Consider the following 17,165-nt stretch of genomic DNA (forward strand, 5'->3'; position numbering starts at 1 on the left):
CATGATCATTCATTACCAGTATCAAGACAGGAATAAAACTGAGAAACTAAGATAGCCGTAATATAAATTATTCCAAGGCGTGTATTGGTAGGAAATGGTTTTGGTTTTGAAGTATGATTTGTTCATTCTTGAATGACACAATGAAACTGGAAAACAAGGACGGTGAGGATATTTCTCCTATATCATAGCTTTGAATGACTGAAAATCTTTTCTGATTCATCACAATGCAATTTTATTGAGATTCCACTGAATTTGATCATGCCCCTTTTGTTTGCTTTGCTTCTTCTTTAGTGGTGGTTAAATAGAAATTTAATTTTATGAAAATTCATTTCAGTACTTAGAAAAATTCAATTGATCCATTACGTGCTAGCCAAAGTAACTGTGTGTGCATTTATTTTGCAGGTTCAGAAGATTGAAGTGGATTATGACAAAACATCAAAACAAGTTGATGTCCACGTTTTGAAAAAGACACTTCGGGGTTCTATGCAAGACTTTTGGAGGGCATCAGAAATGGTATGCCATTTTTTGTTTGTTTTAGAATTGTTTTTACAAATAGTATGCAATGCAAGCGGGAAGGGTTCCAACTTCCTATTGATCCTATTGATCCTGCATGTATCCAGTGGTTCTCATCCAACTTTTAACTACTACAAGTTTTGAGATATTATTTTCTTATTAGTAATCACAGACAGTACTCCCCACTTTATTTTTTCAAATTCTGGAACCAGCAAGAATCTATTGACTCTTCCTGTTTATATTTATGCACAGATAATTGAATTAATTTTTAACGTCCACTACTATGACACATTTACTTTAATTTAATTGTTATTGTCCACTAGTGGCTGTAATTGGCCAATTGGATTTCAAGAAGTACAAAGATGCATAAACCTTTTGTGCGCTAAAGCATCTCCTAGGATAACAACAAAGTTACAAAAGATATAAAAAATTACAAAGTGCGTGCTCAAAGAGATACATCCGAACCTTAGGAACTCGAAAGTATCAAACTAGATAAGGCTTCAAAGTGAATCAAGGAAGAAGCTTTAAACATTGTTATCAACCATCAGCTCCCTTGACATCTAAGCCCTAGAAGTGGCTAATGATATCATGATGTCCAACAGTGGTATCTTGGAGCCTACATGCTATTTGACTGTTTTGAAGAATGTAACTAGGCCTGGTTTTGATAAATGTATTTATCAAAAGAATGAAAAATAATTTTTTATTATTGTTACAATGACTTATTAAATCATGGGTTTCATGCTTGGGTCATCATTTTATTAGTCAAAGTCTCCATTGTGGACTCCTAGGATTAATATTGAGTCATTAGAGTCATTGTATATTTTATGTGACCCTTCTTGGGCTTTTGAATTATGTAAAAATAATTATTTTTGAGTCAAAAATGAATTATGTCACCTCCACACCAAGTCGGTCTCAATTGGGCAATTTGACCTCACCAGAAGCTATATATTGGAGCATATTGAATTCATTTGGATACACTCTCTCCCACAAGTTTGATATCCAAGAAAGAACTGGGAAAAAGTGCGAAGTTGAAGGAGGAGGCTAAAAGTAGTGCGAAGTTGGTCAAGAAGGAAGGGAAGGACAAAATCGAAGTTTTGGGGTGTCTATCTCTCTCTCGTTTGGGCTACTTTAGGAGATCAAAGTCTCTTTGTCAAAGTCGAAGCTGTTGCTGTTGCCAGGTGCTGCCAAGTCGAAGTCGCTGGGGTCAAAGTGATGTTGCTGCTAGGTCGAAGGTTTGGGTCGAAGAAGGAAGGGCTGACTTGGTGTGGAGGAGGTTTGTGTCTAGGTTGAAGAGTCTAAGGAAAAACTATTGAAGGAAGAGATTTTCACTGGGTTTTCCCCTACATAGGGGTTTTTTCTTGGTAGAGTGTCTACATCTTGTGTCTTGTGTTTTTGTGATCTTCATACACACATAATTTGGTAATTGCTTGATGAACGATATTATAACAAATAAGTAAAAGAATCCAACAAAATTCAAGTAATTATCAAGAAAGAGAAATGTAACCCTAATTCTACTAGCATTAATTTCTCAACATGGTATCAGAGATAAGGTCAAAGAAGATTGAAGATCATTTCGCTGGCTCAAAGGAAATGATTAATCCCCCTATGATAAGAGTGGGATTCAATACTACAAGAAGCTGGGTCAAAATTCAAGAATTCTTAGCTGCACTTACAGGTTCATGTAATGATGATAATGCATGGATCATTCACAGTGGAGCATCAAGGCATATGACAGGGGAAAGTAAACAACTTCAAACTCTATCAAAGGAACCATCTTCTCATGTAGTGGAATTGGGAGACAACAAAAGCTATGTTGTTAGAGGCCTGGGATCAACATCTTTGAAGTTGGAGAATGGAGCAAAAAACATCTCAACAACATACTATATGTTCCAAGTTTGAAAAAGAATAATTACACCACCTCCTCAAGCCCTAGTTCATATGGAAATCAATCCCATTGAGCTATGGCATAGAAGATATGGTCATCTTCACTATAAGGTCATTGCCACTCTTAAACAACTAGTTCACGGCATCCTCGATATCCAAGAAGGCTGTGAAGGAGTTTGCAAGGGATACTTTTTGGGCAAACATACAAGAAAATCATTTTCAAATAGTGAAACAAGGTCTAAAGAAATATTAGACCTCATACATTCTGATGTGTGTGAGCCTATGTCTGACAAATCACTTGGAGGTCATCTTTACTATGTAACATTCATTGGTGATCACTCTAGAAAGACATGGCTCTACCTTCTCAAGAAAAAGGAAGAAGTATTTGAGAAATTCAAAGAGTTTAGATGTGAAGTGGAAACCCTAATCGAAAGAAAAATAAATACTTTGAGATCCGAAAATGGTGTGAGCCTATGTCTGACAAATCACTTGGAGGTCATCTTTACTATGTAACATTTATTGATGATCACTCTAGAAAGACATGGCTCTACCTTCTCAAGAAAAAGGATGAAGTATTTGAGAAATTCAAAGAGTTTAGATGTGAAGTGGAAACCCTAACCGAAAGAAAAATAAAGACTTTGAGATCCGACAATGGTGGGGAATACACTTCTCAAGAATTGATTGCATATTGTAAAGAAGCAGGGATTAAGAGGGAGCTTATTGTTCCCTACTATCTCGAACAAAATGGAGTGGCCGAACGAAAGAATAGGACAATTGAAGAAAGTATACAAACAATGCTCCTTGATCAAGGCTTACCAAGATTTCTATGGGGAGAAGCAGCAATGGCAGTAGTATATATTCAAAATAGAAGTCCTCATAGATCCTTGAAAATATTACATCGGAGGAAGCATTCATAGGTAAGAAGCCTAGTGTGGACTACCTACGAATCTTTGGGAGTCCTGCCTATATACACATTCCAAAAGACAAACTGAAGAAGTTAGATTACACAAGCATCAAAGGGACCTTCATTGGCTACAATCTCTCCTCAAAGGCATATAGAATCTACTTCAAGGGAGACACATTGAAGTAAGTAGGGACGTCATATTTGATGAAAATCATGCCTACAAAAGATCCAAGGACATTCCTATTGATTCCGATGACGAAGATCTACCCATATTTGAAGAAGAAGAAGTACAACCTGACAATCCATCTACAATTCAAGAAGAAGGACCAAGTGAGCCTATTCAACCTATGTGATCATACTGAACACAAGGAAGAGGCCAAATTGGTTAAAAACTACTCTTGAAGATGCTGAAGGACATGGAGCTGCGAAAGGAACCTTTAGAGAAAGCAAAAGGCTCTAGAGATATTTTGGATATGTTGCATATATGACAAAACTAATTGAAGCTGAACCATCTACATTTGAAGAAGCTGCTCATCAAGAAGTATGGAAGAAAGCTATATTCCATCATGAAGAATGGGTTTGGGAAATCATTCCTAGACCTAGTGACAAATCGATTGTCACCTCAAAATGGATCTACAAGATCAAACACGTTGTTGATGGAAGTATAGACAAATACAAAGACAAATTTGTTGCAACGGGTTTCTCTTAAAACGAAGGAATATATTATGAAGAAACATTTGCACTCATTGCAAGGTATACTACGCTTAGATCTTTGGTTTCATTGGATGCTACAATGGGATGGAATATCTATCAAATGGACTTGAAGACAACATTTCTGAATGGGACTGTCGGCCGGATAAGTCGTTCTTGCGGACAAGACCGACCTCCCTAGTATCTAATGATATCTAGCGACAAACAAACCAAACAAATTCTATCTTTCTCTAAATATGCAATTTATAAATAAAGGCAAACAAGTGTTTTAGGCCTACCTTGGGTCCAATGCAAGTTTGTGGAAGCCTCGCTCCGTTGATGCAAATGAGCTCCCTTGTAGAGAATCTGCAAACACAAACAAGCACACAAATTAAATAGCACCTGAAAAGCCAATATAATAAAGCATACTTATCATGATGATCAAGGAATTCATGAAACAAATCACATAAGACAATTTGTTGAGAAAAATGAATCTGATTGTATTAACTTAAATCAAAGAAGAACTTTACAACCTTATGCCTTGATGCTGTACAAGCTCCTCCCAGGGTCCAGCAAGAAGTCTCCTCTACTTTGACAAGTTTCACTCTCTTCTCAATGAAGCCAAAAGGTATGTGATCTCTCCTCTCAAGCTTAACTAGGAAGTCTCAATTCCAACAGCATTTACCCTAAAAGATGTTCAGCTTCTAACCTCCCTAGCAACTAGCCCAATGCCTTAATTTATAGTGCAATGGAGGGAAGTTACTAGGTCCACCTTCAAAGGGATAAAGCCCTCCTTCAAAGGGATAGCTCCTCTCATCAAGGGATTAGCTCCTTCACTTTTGGGATGCATGAACCACCTAGGAGCGAACCATCCACGTCAAGATTCATTCTAGAATCATCTAGAATTAACCGAAAGTGAGTTTTTAAGAATAAACTTGCGCCTTTTTGACTTTCACAGGGGTCCGCACCCACTCCTTTAGAGAGAGCGGGCAGGTCTGCAGGTAACATGAACAGGGGGTGCGGGACCGCAGGCAACAGTGAGAGAAAGTGCGGAACCAGAGCTTTAATGATTTTTAAGGTCTTTCTCTCATTTTCAAAGCTTGACATGAAGAGCTGAGGTTTGAGACTTGCTTAGGAGGACAATATGAATGATGATAGATCCATACTGACTGCAAATAGTCATGGTGACAATATTTTGTGTAGCAGGGACCATCAATTAGGAAGTATACATTGAGCAACCTGAAGGCTTTGAAGTAAATGGCAAAGATACTCGTGTTTGTAGACTCAAGAAGGCCCTATATGGCTCGATGCAAGCTTCTAGGGCATGGTATACAAGAATGGATGCATACCTTCTAAGAATTGGGTTCGTGAAGAATTCTGCTGATCCAAATCTCTACATCAAGGTTGTGAATATTGAGCCAGTCATTATTCTATTATATGTGGATGATCTATTCATTACAGGTGTGGGGAGAATAATACAAGAATGCAAGAAGATGCTAGCAGCGGAATTTGAGATGAAGGATCTAGGACTGATGCACTATTACCTAGGTTTGGAAGTATGGCAAAATCTTGGTGAGATATGTTTGGGGCAAGGAAAGTATATCATCAATTTGTTGTAGAAATTTGGGATGATGGATTCCAAGCCCATGACTACTCCTATGATCACCAATCTGAAGAAGTTGAGGAGTTCTCACGGAAGTCTCATGGATCTTACTTCCTATTGTCAGTTGGTGGGTTCTCTAATGTATCAGGTAAATAGTAGGCCAAATACATGCTTTGCTGTGAACATTCTTAGTCAGTTTCAATTGGAGCCTTGTCATAATCACTCGATAAATGCCAAGCATATATTGAGATATCTTCGTGGCACTATATATCACTGCCTAAAGTATAATAGCAAGGAAGTCAAGCTGATTGGCTTCACAGATTCTGATTGAGGTGGCAGTGAGACCGATGGAAGAAGCACTATAGGTGGATGCTTTAGTTTGGGATCTGCCATAATCTCATGGATGAGTAGAAGCAAGATCTCGTTGCTTTGAGTAGTGCTGAAGTAGAGTACGTGGCTGCATGTGAAGTAGGAAAGGAGGATGTATGATTGAGGAAGCTTCTGACAGATTTGTTCCAGAAGCCTCTAGATCCTATTGTGATAAAATGTGATAATCAAAGTTGCATCAAGATGTCTGGAGATCCCATGTTTCATGCTAGGATGAAGCATATCAACAATAAGTTCCACTATATTAGGAACTTGGTGGACGATGGGATCGTGAAGCTACAGTATTTCCTGACAGCTGATTAGGTAGCTCATATACTAACAAAGTCTCTTCCTAATAAGAAGTTTGAATATCTTAGAAGCATGCCTGGTTTAGTTGATATTGCTAATCTTGTTGATGATGGTAAAAGTTTGGAAGATATTTGTTGAGGCTTTGTGTGCGAGACACATTGCTTGGGAGGACATCTGGCCGAGACTATGTGTTGATGTCTAGTTCCTGAAGTAGGGAGGGTGGTGTTGGTCATGGAGCTCTGACCTCAGATATGCACCAAGATCCCCGGTTTGATGGTTAGCAACTAAGCCTGATGGTACCTATAGAGGCTGAAAGCTTTAATCCATCATAGTCCCACTTGGATAGATTGCCCTGGTCAGGAATCTAGTCCGTGGCATTGTGGTGCTTAAACTGTTGAGAGACCTTGGATAGATTGCCCTGGTCAGGAATCTAGTCCATGGCATTGCGATGCCTAAACTATTCATAGTTCATATAGTTTGAGATCTTCCTTGTACTTGTTATGAATACCTCCCTAGTTAAGAGGGAGTGTTGAAGAATGTAACTAGGTTTGGTCTTCATAAATGTATTTATAAAAAAATGAAAAATAATTTTTTATTATTGTTACAATGACTTATTAAAGCATGGGTTTCATGCTTGGTTCATCATTTTATTAGTCAAAGTCCCCATTGCAGACTCCTAGGATTAAGATTGAGTTATTAGAGTCATTGTATATTTCATGGGACCCTTCTTGGGCAGAGCGCTTACATTTCGTGTCTTGTGTTTTTGTGATATTCATACACACATAATTTGGTAATTGCTTAATGAAAGATAATATAACAAATAAGTAAGAGAAGCCAACACAATTCACAAGTAATTATCAAGAAAGAGAAATCTAACCTAATTTTACTACCATTAATTTCTCAATGGACTGACCTTATTGCATTGAAAAAAACAATGCGCTCTTACAACTTGAGTTGGAAGAGACGTGTCATATTTATTGTCTTGGCAAATTTATCCATGAGGGTCTGAAATATAACTTTTTGGCAATGTCGGGGAGAATATAAAAAATATAGAGAAACTTAAAAAAGTGAAAAAATAATCATTGGTTTTTCAATTCTTTAAACATCTGAAGCAACAACATCAATCAAACACATTGCTACATAAATATGAAAATAAAACTGTTATGTAAGATGTATAAGATGTGAAGTGATATGTCACACATCGATACTGAAATATGATATCTATCCCAAGTCATTAGTCTTGAAAGAATAACACAAAATCACATCAAAACAAAAAAATGTATCTCATGAGATGAATCATCTTGAGGCATCTAGATACCACAAGGTCAATGCACTAAGGAATGAATAATTCCCTCAACCCCTTTTATGCGCAAGGGTCACCCATCCTCCTTTGAAAGCAATAGGTGGATGTGTTGAGGATAAGCCTTTGGTGGAAGGTGTAATTGTTCGGGTTAAGGTGGAAGCTGTTGGGGTTAAGGTGAAAAGTTGAAGATGGATGTCTATTGATTCTTCCCCTGGATACCTATCTTTGTGGTGGTGGTGGTTGCAATTTACTCTCAATCTCCTCCAAATGTGTCATTACTAGAATTGGAACATCTTCCTTCGATTTTTCCTCCTCTATAAGACATTAGTATCATGCCGCAACCACTCTGGTACCTACCCCATGATAGGCCTCTTGGTCTCCACCCTCCATGGATTCATGGTGTTAATCACATCCAATGAAATGGCATCCGTGTCTGTAAAATTTTCAACAAACAATTAATAGCTGATAAGAAGAATATTGAATGCTACAACTACACTGAGAATTTTCGATCCAATAATGAACAATGCAACATCAATTAGGGCAAAACAAAACTTTATTGGATTCTTTACTGAAGATGTCATATAAGGGATTGTTTTAGAACTTGAAACCCTTCTATGAGATTACAACAATATTATGCTCAATGAGGATCAAGTTACACTTTTGCAACAATAGTTCAGCTCCAACAAAACGAACTCGACCTCCCAAGGAATAAAATTAGCCTCATGAACAAATGAATTTAGCTTCAATAGATGGACTCAACTCCCAAGTAGACTCGACCTTCTGCAAATTAGTTCGGCTTCAATATGTTGATGTGGCCTCAAGAAATGGATTCGACCTGGAGAAGAAAGTGCATTTGGCCTGACAAAAATTCGACCTTCCTGAGAATGATAACAATGGAAATTTGGCCCTGGAAATAACCTCGTTTTCAGTAACCAATGTGACCTTCAATAAATTGGTGATCTTGCCCCTTTGGATAATGAATTTTGACCTTTTCTCAGATTGTCAATTCAAATCCCTTAATGACACAAATTCGACCCTCTGATATATCAATGAAAATTGGTCTCTAAGAGAAGATGACTTTGGCCTTCTAGAGTATCAATGCAATTATGTTCAACCTCATCCTAGACTTGGCATTCCGGCTTCCTTGGAGAATGCAATTCAACCTCCCTCTGAATTTATTAATTTGGCCTCCTTGAGACAATAATTTCAGCCTCCTTTAGAACCAACAATTTGGCCTCTCTAATTTCAGAATTTGGCCTTTTTGAGATTGGAGAATTGACACTCCTGAAACTATGAATTTAGTCTCTTTCAGTGATAGCAATTTGGCCTCAACAAACCTCCTATAAATACAATAACCCTACTCATAAATTTAATCTTCAGATAAAGGGTTTCTTCTTTAGAAAACTCGCTCCAACACCTGCAATGAACACAAATGAAAGACCTAAAGTGATCTCCCTCAAGAGATAACTAGGGTGGCATTCAAAGTCCATCGAAATTGGCTTAGCGTATCACTTGAAACCCTTGCACTAGAGTCCCTTGAGTCAAGACAAATTGCAGAAAATGATCAATAGAATACGATGTTGGTGAAGTGACCGCCTCTCTCGTTTTAAAGATATGTCAGGACCTTTTTCCAATCTTTTAAAAGTACCTTTATTATTATTTTATTTGATAAAGTCACTTAAGTGGAGTTTTCCTTATTTTCTCCAAGTGACTTTTGCCCCTTTTATTTATTTATATTATTTAGGCAAAATTTCTTTGTCCCCTTAGTAATTTCCCCTTTTTCTAGGCTAAAGGACACAAGTTAGGCTAGAAGAAAGATAACAACATGGTCAAATGATTGGGGACATTATAGTCCTCCCCACCCAAGATTGTTTGTCCTAAAACAAGTGTAATTTTGGATGCCGAAGTATTCACTCCCCTTCTCATGTTGCAGCCTCCATCGGTAGATCTTTCCATCGAACAAGGTACTCCCTGATGACCCTGCTTCTCAGCCTCCTCCGGAACCAACACCAATTGTCCCTTCTCATCCAACGGAGGCAACTCAGGTGAAGATGTGCTCTGTTGCCCTAGTGCTTTCTTCAGGCAAGATATGTGGAAGACATTATGCGAAGCTCATAGGCTACTTCTCCCACTCTCTTGGTGACTCTTTACGACCCATAAAATCATGGCTTTAGCTTCTTTGCACCCTTTTGTTTGAGGGTGGATTGTCTATAAGGTTGTTGGCGCAAGTATACCATGTCTCCCTCCTCAAAACTCCTCTCGATTCAGTGTCTATTAGCATACAATTTTTGTTGGTTCTTTGTTGTAAATTATCCTTGAGACCCTTGAGGATGTCTTGGCTCTCTTGGATCCAATCATTAGCTCTTGGGGCTAGGCTATCTCCAAATACCATCTTTGCAAATGAAGGGACATCGTAATGATTTAAAGCTCTGAATGGTGACATCCCAATCGACATGTGATATGTGGTATTATAACAATACTCACCCATGCCTTCTGCTGCCATGTCACATAATTCCTCAACTAACCCTCCAACCATTTGTTGACTATCTCTATCTGTCTGTCAGTCTGGGGATGATAACTCTTGCTGGATGTGAGGTTGGTACCTACTAATTGGAAAAGCTCCTGCCAAAATACACCCATAAACCTGCTATCTCTATCACTAACAATCCACCACAACATAGATGCAATCTCTCCCCTGAGTCGATGGTAACCCAATGATGAAATCCATTGAGATGCTCTCCCACTTTTGTTTTGGAATAGGCAATCGCTGAAGCAAACCCATTGTATGCGTGTGCTCTTCCTTGTTCTGCTGGCATGTGCCACACTCATGGACATATCTTAGGATGTCCTCCTTGAGACCCTTCAATTAGAGTCTCTCTTTGATAGCTCTATAAGTCTCGAGGAAGTGCAGATGCCTTGCCATTGAGGAATCATGTTGTTAAAATTGGAAACTAGGGCCAAAATCCATGTGGGTCATCTTATTAATGGAAGCTGATATTTTTCTTGGATCCCTGTCATCGAGAGGTGTAGGATTGATCTAAAGATCATCTGATTCCGATAAGTATTCATGGAGATATGAATTTATTTGTGTTATGGGACAATTCGTCAAGGTCGGCCAACAACCAAATAAACCCCACTTGTGCTCAACGTTTTAGTATAAATAGAGGTGGCCTTCAAGTCATTTCGACACACTTGGGATCTCTTCCTCTCTACTTGTCTTTGGGTTTTACTAGGAGGAGAGATCCTAAGGGATAACGTTGCCCTGATCATGAGGGCAGAAGTCGGAACAATTGGGAAAAGCTGGAATTGCCAGGAATAGCCAGAACTGCTGGAACAGCCGAGAAAGTTGACGCAAAGGGCAGAAGCCGGAATTGTCGGGAACTGTCGGGAATAGCCGAAATTGCCGGAATTGTCGGCACTGCCGGGAACAACCGGAATTGCCGGAACTGCTGGGAACTGCCGGAACATGCGAGAAAGCTGACGCAGAGGGCAGAAGCCGGAACAACCGAAATTGCCGGAATTGCTGGGTACAGCTGGAATTGCTGAAACTGCCGGGAACTGCTGGAACAACCAGAGCATATGTCTCCGAAGGAGAGCAACATGCAAGGGACAACTAACTAACATTGGGACAGTTGTATGGTACTTAGCAACAAATACACCAAGCATGCAATGTTACAGCTAGCATGCAAGGGACAAGTAGCATGCTAAGGACAACAACCATGCTAGGGACAACAAGCAAGCTATGGACGACAAACAAGCAAGATGCATCCTACACATAGGTTAGTATGGAAACATGGTGCAACAATGGCACATAATGCAATATAGTGATGGGTACAGCCATGATTAATGAAGCATGATGAGATGCAGCATGGTGATGATGGGTGCAGCATGGTGCAGCGCGGTGAGGTGCAGCATGATGATGAAATGCATCACAACGATAGGTGAAGGAGTCACCTTGGAGAATCAGTTGAAGCAACATGTCTTCAACTGATCTCATGTATCATCTTCTTAGAGATGATCTATGCTCTTATCTAGATAAGTCAAAGTGTTGACTTCTGTTGTAAACGTACTATCTCTCTCTCTCTCTCTGTGCTGAACTATTGAAGAACATATAAGAAGAATTGATCAAGGGTTTCCCCACATTGGGGTTTGTCCCTGGCTAGCGCCACATCTGGTGTCTTCTTGTCTTGGCTTGTCTTCTACGATTTATGTTTATGTTCTATCTGCAGTTTACTTTAATGCGCATGTGATTGCTAATCTGAAAAAGATATTGAGCTAACTGTGAAAATTGAAATAAATTGCTCTAAACATAGAAAAAGAATTTAACATGGTATCAGAGTTGAGGTGAAGACAATGCCCAAGCAAGAGTGAAAGAGCAATCACCGAAGATAGTTGGGAAAGGACAAAAGGATCAGTGGATTCCTCATCCCTCTTCAAATTCACCGAGGGTGAAGTCGAAGCAGAGAATATTATCAGAATGGTGCAATCGAAGTTTCTAATGGCCTACCTAAAGATCACTTCATTGGGAAGTTCGGATCTAAGGGTGGAAGGAAACATAGATGCCTTGGCTGCAATAAGTTTGGCCATTATACGAAGGAGTGTCCGAATGGCAGAGACACATCTCTTGATGAAGATAACAATCATTCTAGAGACATCTTCAATGATCAAAGGAATGACAGGTAATGCAGGTCATCAAGGGAATGTCTGACTCTTCAAAGAAAGCAAGGAACCCCAGGTATGAAGAATCAAATGTTGTTTTTGATAACATAAAGAAGCGTTATCTTGTATTAGCCCTCTCCTTCAGATTCTTTGGGAATTTGTCTTATTGATCGTAGTGCTTCAAGGCACCTCATCAGATAGAAGGGTGTTCTCTCGAATTTGGTAGAGACGGAAACAACCGTGGGATTATACTTGGAGTCGATGCCACCTATCCCAGAAAGGGTGTTGGGAATGTTACCCCTCAATTGAATGAGGGTAACTCTATTCATTTACAAGAATCTCTTTTATGTACCTAATTGCAAGAAGAACCCGGTGTCCATCTCGGAAATGGAAGTCAAAGGTTTTAGGGTGGCATTCATCGATGGAAAGGTACATGTTAAAAAATAGAATTTTCAAAGATGCTTTTTCTCATGGGTTCAGGGTTGGCAATTTGTATCAAGCTGCAGGATGGTCCATTGGGGATCATGTCAATTGACATATCGCATCTATAACACCAGAGGTCTACCTATGGGGCCCTACCCGATGTGAGTCCGATGGTGATAGGGATGCCTGAATTCAAGAAGAGCAAGAAGGTACATGTCTGAGATGTACTGAAGGAAAATCTTATAAGGGGACCATTCCCCTCATGCAGCAGGTCCACAGGTTCGGAACAACCCGAGGAGTTTGAGATTCATGATCGGGAATCTCATGTATAGAGGTGGAAGAAAGCCCTCTATGGCTTGAAACAAAACACCCCAGACGTAGTATGAGAGGATTGATAGTTGTCTGATGAAGCTGAGATTCACTAGTAGTGAAACCAATCCAAACCATTACCCGAAGGTTGTGGATGAGAGACCTCTCATACCGACAGCTTAAGAGGATGACCTATTTCTGACAGGTGCAAACCCTCTCATTTGCAGAAGTAAGAGGGAGTTGGATTCCGGATGTGGAATGATAAACTGCAAGCCTGTGACTAACTTGAGGATCTTAACTTTCAGAAGTTATATGGCGATGATGCTGGACTAGATTTGGGAAATGCCTCTGAGTTTCATAAACTCATTTGCATTGATGTTATTGGTGAACTTCCGTCCGGACATATGTTTTACAGTTAGCATGGTGAGCTCGTATTTGGTTGAGCCTCACTGGATTGGTGCTAAGAATATTCTGAGATATCTTCGGGGCATAATCTCTCATGTATTGAGATACACTGCTAGAAATATGAAGTTGCATGATTATTCAAATGCTCACGGGGCAGGCAGTGTGGAGGATCACTAGAGCACTTCTTAGCGCTGGTTCTCTTTGGGTTCTGCTTCGATACCATGGATGAGCAGGAAGCAGAAGTCGGTTGCTATAAGCACCGTTGAGACCGAATACATAGCTACGAGTATGATCTCGTATGAAGTTGCATGGTTGCAGAAGCTCTTAAGTGAGCTGTTTGTACACATGATGAATACCACTGTGATTCTCTGTGACAACCAGAGGGGGGATTTGATTATTGAGGAATCCCATATTCGATGATTGCTCCAGCAGATAGACATCAGATACTGCCTTATCTGGGATATGGTAAGTCGATGAGCAAGGAGGCTCCATCACATTGAGACTAATGTACAGGTCGCAGACATTTTGTCAAAGCCCCGAGGAAAGGTCAAATCTGTGACTTTCCCGAACGAATTGGAGTCGTTGAGGGACCTTCTTATAAGGGTCTTGCATGTTGCATGCATTGAGCTCTGGGAGCTTTGGGGGGCTTGGGGTACTTACTGGAGCAACATACGACCACAGGGCGACTCACCCTCACCTGGTGGTGCACTATGTAGAGGATGATAGGTTCAACCTTCCCCTGTGATATGCTGTGGTGACTGTGGAACAGGATGATTAGTTCTCCTGTGGGCTGGGATGATTAGTTCTCGCGGCAGCGGTGAAACAAGATGATTAGTTCTCCTGTGGGCTGGGATGATTAGTTCTCGCGGCAACGGTGAAACAAGATGATTAGTTCTCCTGTGGGTCGAGATGATTGGTTCTCCCGTGGCAACTGTGGAACATGATGATTAGTTCTCCTGTGGGCCGGGATGATTAGTTCTCCCGTGGCAACTGTGAAACAAGATGATTAGTTCTCCTGTGGGTCGGGTTGATTAGTTCTCCCGTGGCAATTGTGGAATAGGATGATTAGTTCTCCTGTGGGCCGGGATGATTAGTTCTCCCGTGGCAACTGTGGAACAGGATGATTAGTTCTCCTGTGGGCCGGGATGATTAGTTCTCTCGTGGAAATTGTGGAACAGGATGATTAGTTCTTCAGTGACGACTGTGGGGCAGGATGATTCGTTCTCCTGTGGACAGGTGATTAGTTCTCCTGTCGAGGCATCCTACCCATGCAGTCTAGGACTCATGGGAAGTACCTCTCATCTGATCAATGAGCAGGGACATGGGGTTAGGGACCATAGTAGTACTATCGATGGATGCATTGATGTATCTACCGTACTCCCTATGCTAGGATGACCTCCATTGATTTGGGATCAATGAACCTGATCTAGGATCAATGAAATTGATCTAGGATCAGTATGAGTGGTTTGAGACACTCTCTGGTGATATTGATCTGGGAACAATAAAACTGACTTTGGGCCAATAATAGTGATGTGACACACTCTCTTCAGATGAAACTGACTTCGGGTTAGTAGAGAATGGTATGTGACATTCTCGATCAATTCTTCTTCTTCATGGTTCAGCAGAGCAAAGCAAAGCAGAGCAGAGTAGTGCAGGGCACTGATGGCAGAGATAATACAGTCGGACATATGGATCATCGGATGGAGTTCTCCCTAGTTGAGAGGGAGTGTTAAAATTGGCAACTAGGGCCAAACTCCATGTGGGTCATCTTATTAATGGAAGCTGATATTTTTTTCTTGGATCCCTCTCATCGGGAGGTGTAGGATTGATCTAAATATCATACAATTCCGATAAGTATTCATGGAGATATGAATTTATTTGTGTTATGGGACAATTCATCAAGGTCGGCCAGCAACCAAATAAACCCCACTTGTTCTCAATGTTTTAGTATAAATAGAGGTGGCCTTCAAGTCATTTCAACACACTTGGGATCTCTTCCTCTCTACTTGTCTTTGGGTTTTAGTAGGAGGAGAGATCCTAAGGGATAACGTTGCTCTGATCCCGAGGGCAGAAGCCGGAATTGTCAGGAACTGCCGAGAAAAGCCGGAACTGCTGGGAAAAGCCGGAATTGTCGGAACTGCCGGGAATAGCCAGAACTATCAGAACAGTCGGGAAAGCTGACGCAGAGGGTAGAAGCCGGAATTGCCGGGAATAGCCGGAATATCTGGAATTGCCGGAATTGTCGGCACTGCCGGGAACAGCGGGAATTGCCAGGATTTGCCGGAACAGGCGGGGAAGCTGACGTAGAGGGCAGAAGCCGGAACTGTCGGGAACAACTGAAATTGTTGGAACTGCTGGAACAACCAGAGCATTTGTCTTTGAAGGAGAGCAGCATGCAAGGGACAACTAACTAATATTGGGACAATTGTATGGTACTTAGCAGCAAATACACCAAGCATGCAATGTTACAACTAGAATGCAAGGGACAACTAGCATGCAACAACAAGCATGCTAGGGACAACAAGCAAGCTAGGGATGACAAGCAAGCAAGATGCAGCCAACGCATAGGTCAGTATGGCAACATGGTGCAGCAATGGTACATAATGCAATATAGTGATGGGTACAGTCATGATTAATGAAGTGTGATGAGATGCAGCATAGTGATGATGGGAGCAGCATGGTGCAGCGCGGTGAGGTGCAACATGATGACGAAATGCAACACATTGATAGGTGAAGGAGTCACCTTGGAGAATCAGTTGAAGCAGCATGTCTTCAACTGATCTCATGTATCATCTTCTAAGAGATGATCTATGCTCTTATATAGATAAGTCAAAGTGTTGACTTCTGTTGTAAACGTACTATCTCTCTCTCTCTCTGTTGAACTATTGAAGAACATATAAGAAGAATTGATCAAGGGTTTCCCCACATTGGGGTTTGTCCTTGGCTAGCGCCACATCTTGTGTCTTCTTGTCATGGCTTGTCTTCTGCGATTTATGTTTATGTTCTATCTGCAGTTTACTTTAATGCGGATGTGATTGTTAATCTGAAAAAGATATTGAGCTAACTGTGAAAATTGAAATAAATAGCTCTAAGCATAGAAAAAAATTTAACATGGTATCAGAGTTGAGGTGAAGACAATGCCCAAGCAAGAGTGAAAGAGCAATCACCGAAGACAGTTGGGAAAGGACAAAAGGATCAGTGGATTCCTCATCCCTCTTCAAATTCACCGAGGGAAGTCTGGATCTAAGGGTGGAAGGAAACGTCGATGCCTTGGTTGCAATAAGTTCAACCATTATACGAAGGAGTGCCCGAATGGCAAAGACACATCTCTTGATGAAGATAACAATCATTCTAGAGACATCTTCAATGATCAAAGGAATGACAGGTAATGCAGGTCATCAAGGAAATGGCCGACTCTTCAAAGAAAGCAAGGAACCCCAAGTATGAAGAATCAAGTGTTGTTTTTGATAAGATAAAGAAGCGTTATCTTGTATTGGCTCTCTTCTTCAGATTCTTTGGGAATTTGGATTATTGATCGTAGTGCTTCAAGGCACCTCATCAGATTGAAGGGTGCTCTCTCGAATTTGGTAGAGACAGAAACAATCATGGGATTATACTTGGAGTCGATGCCACCTATCCCAAAAAGGGTGTAGGGAATGTTACCCCTCAATTGAATGAGGGTAACTCTATTCATTTACAAGAATCTCTTTTATGTACCTAATCGCAAGAAGAACCTGGTGTCCATATCGGAGGGGGCCCAATGCAAGCAACTCTTGGATGTCCCTCTTGATCTCGTC

The 17,165-nt window shown here is 40.6% G+C and overlaps 1 protein-coding gene across 1 annotated transcript in view; it reads left to right on the forward strand.

The window, feature by feature from the left end:
* The window catches only part of LOC149168859 (condensin complex subunit 2-like), a 95,538-nt gene that overhangs the window by 20,559 nt on the left and 57,814 nt on the right, over positions 1-17,165 (forward strand). The window contains exon 12 of the mRNA XM_089428450.1: positions 403-513. Coding sequence (XP_089284576.1) covers positions 403-513 — 111 coding nt within the window. The remainder of the gene's footprint in view (positions 1-402; positions 514-17,165) is intronic.

This window comes from Pinus tabuliformis, chromosome 4_2 (assembly GCF_031772625.1).
Source record: "Pinus tabuliformis cultivar Carrire ecotype Pingquan chromosome 4_2, CPIR1, whole genome shotgun sequence".
Lineage (NCBI taxonomy): Eukaryota > Viridiplantae > Streptophyta > Pinopsida > Pinales > Pinaceae > Pinus > Pinus tabuliformis.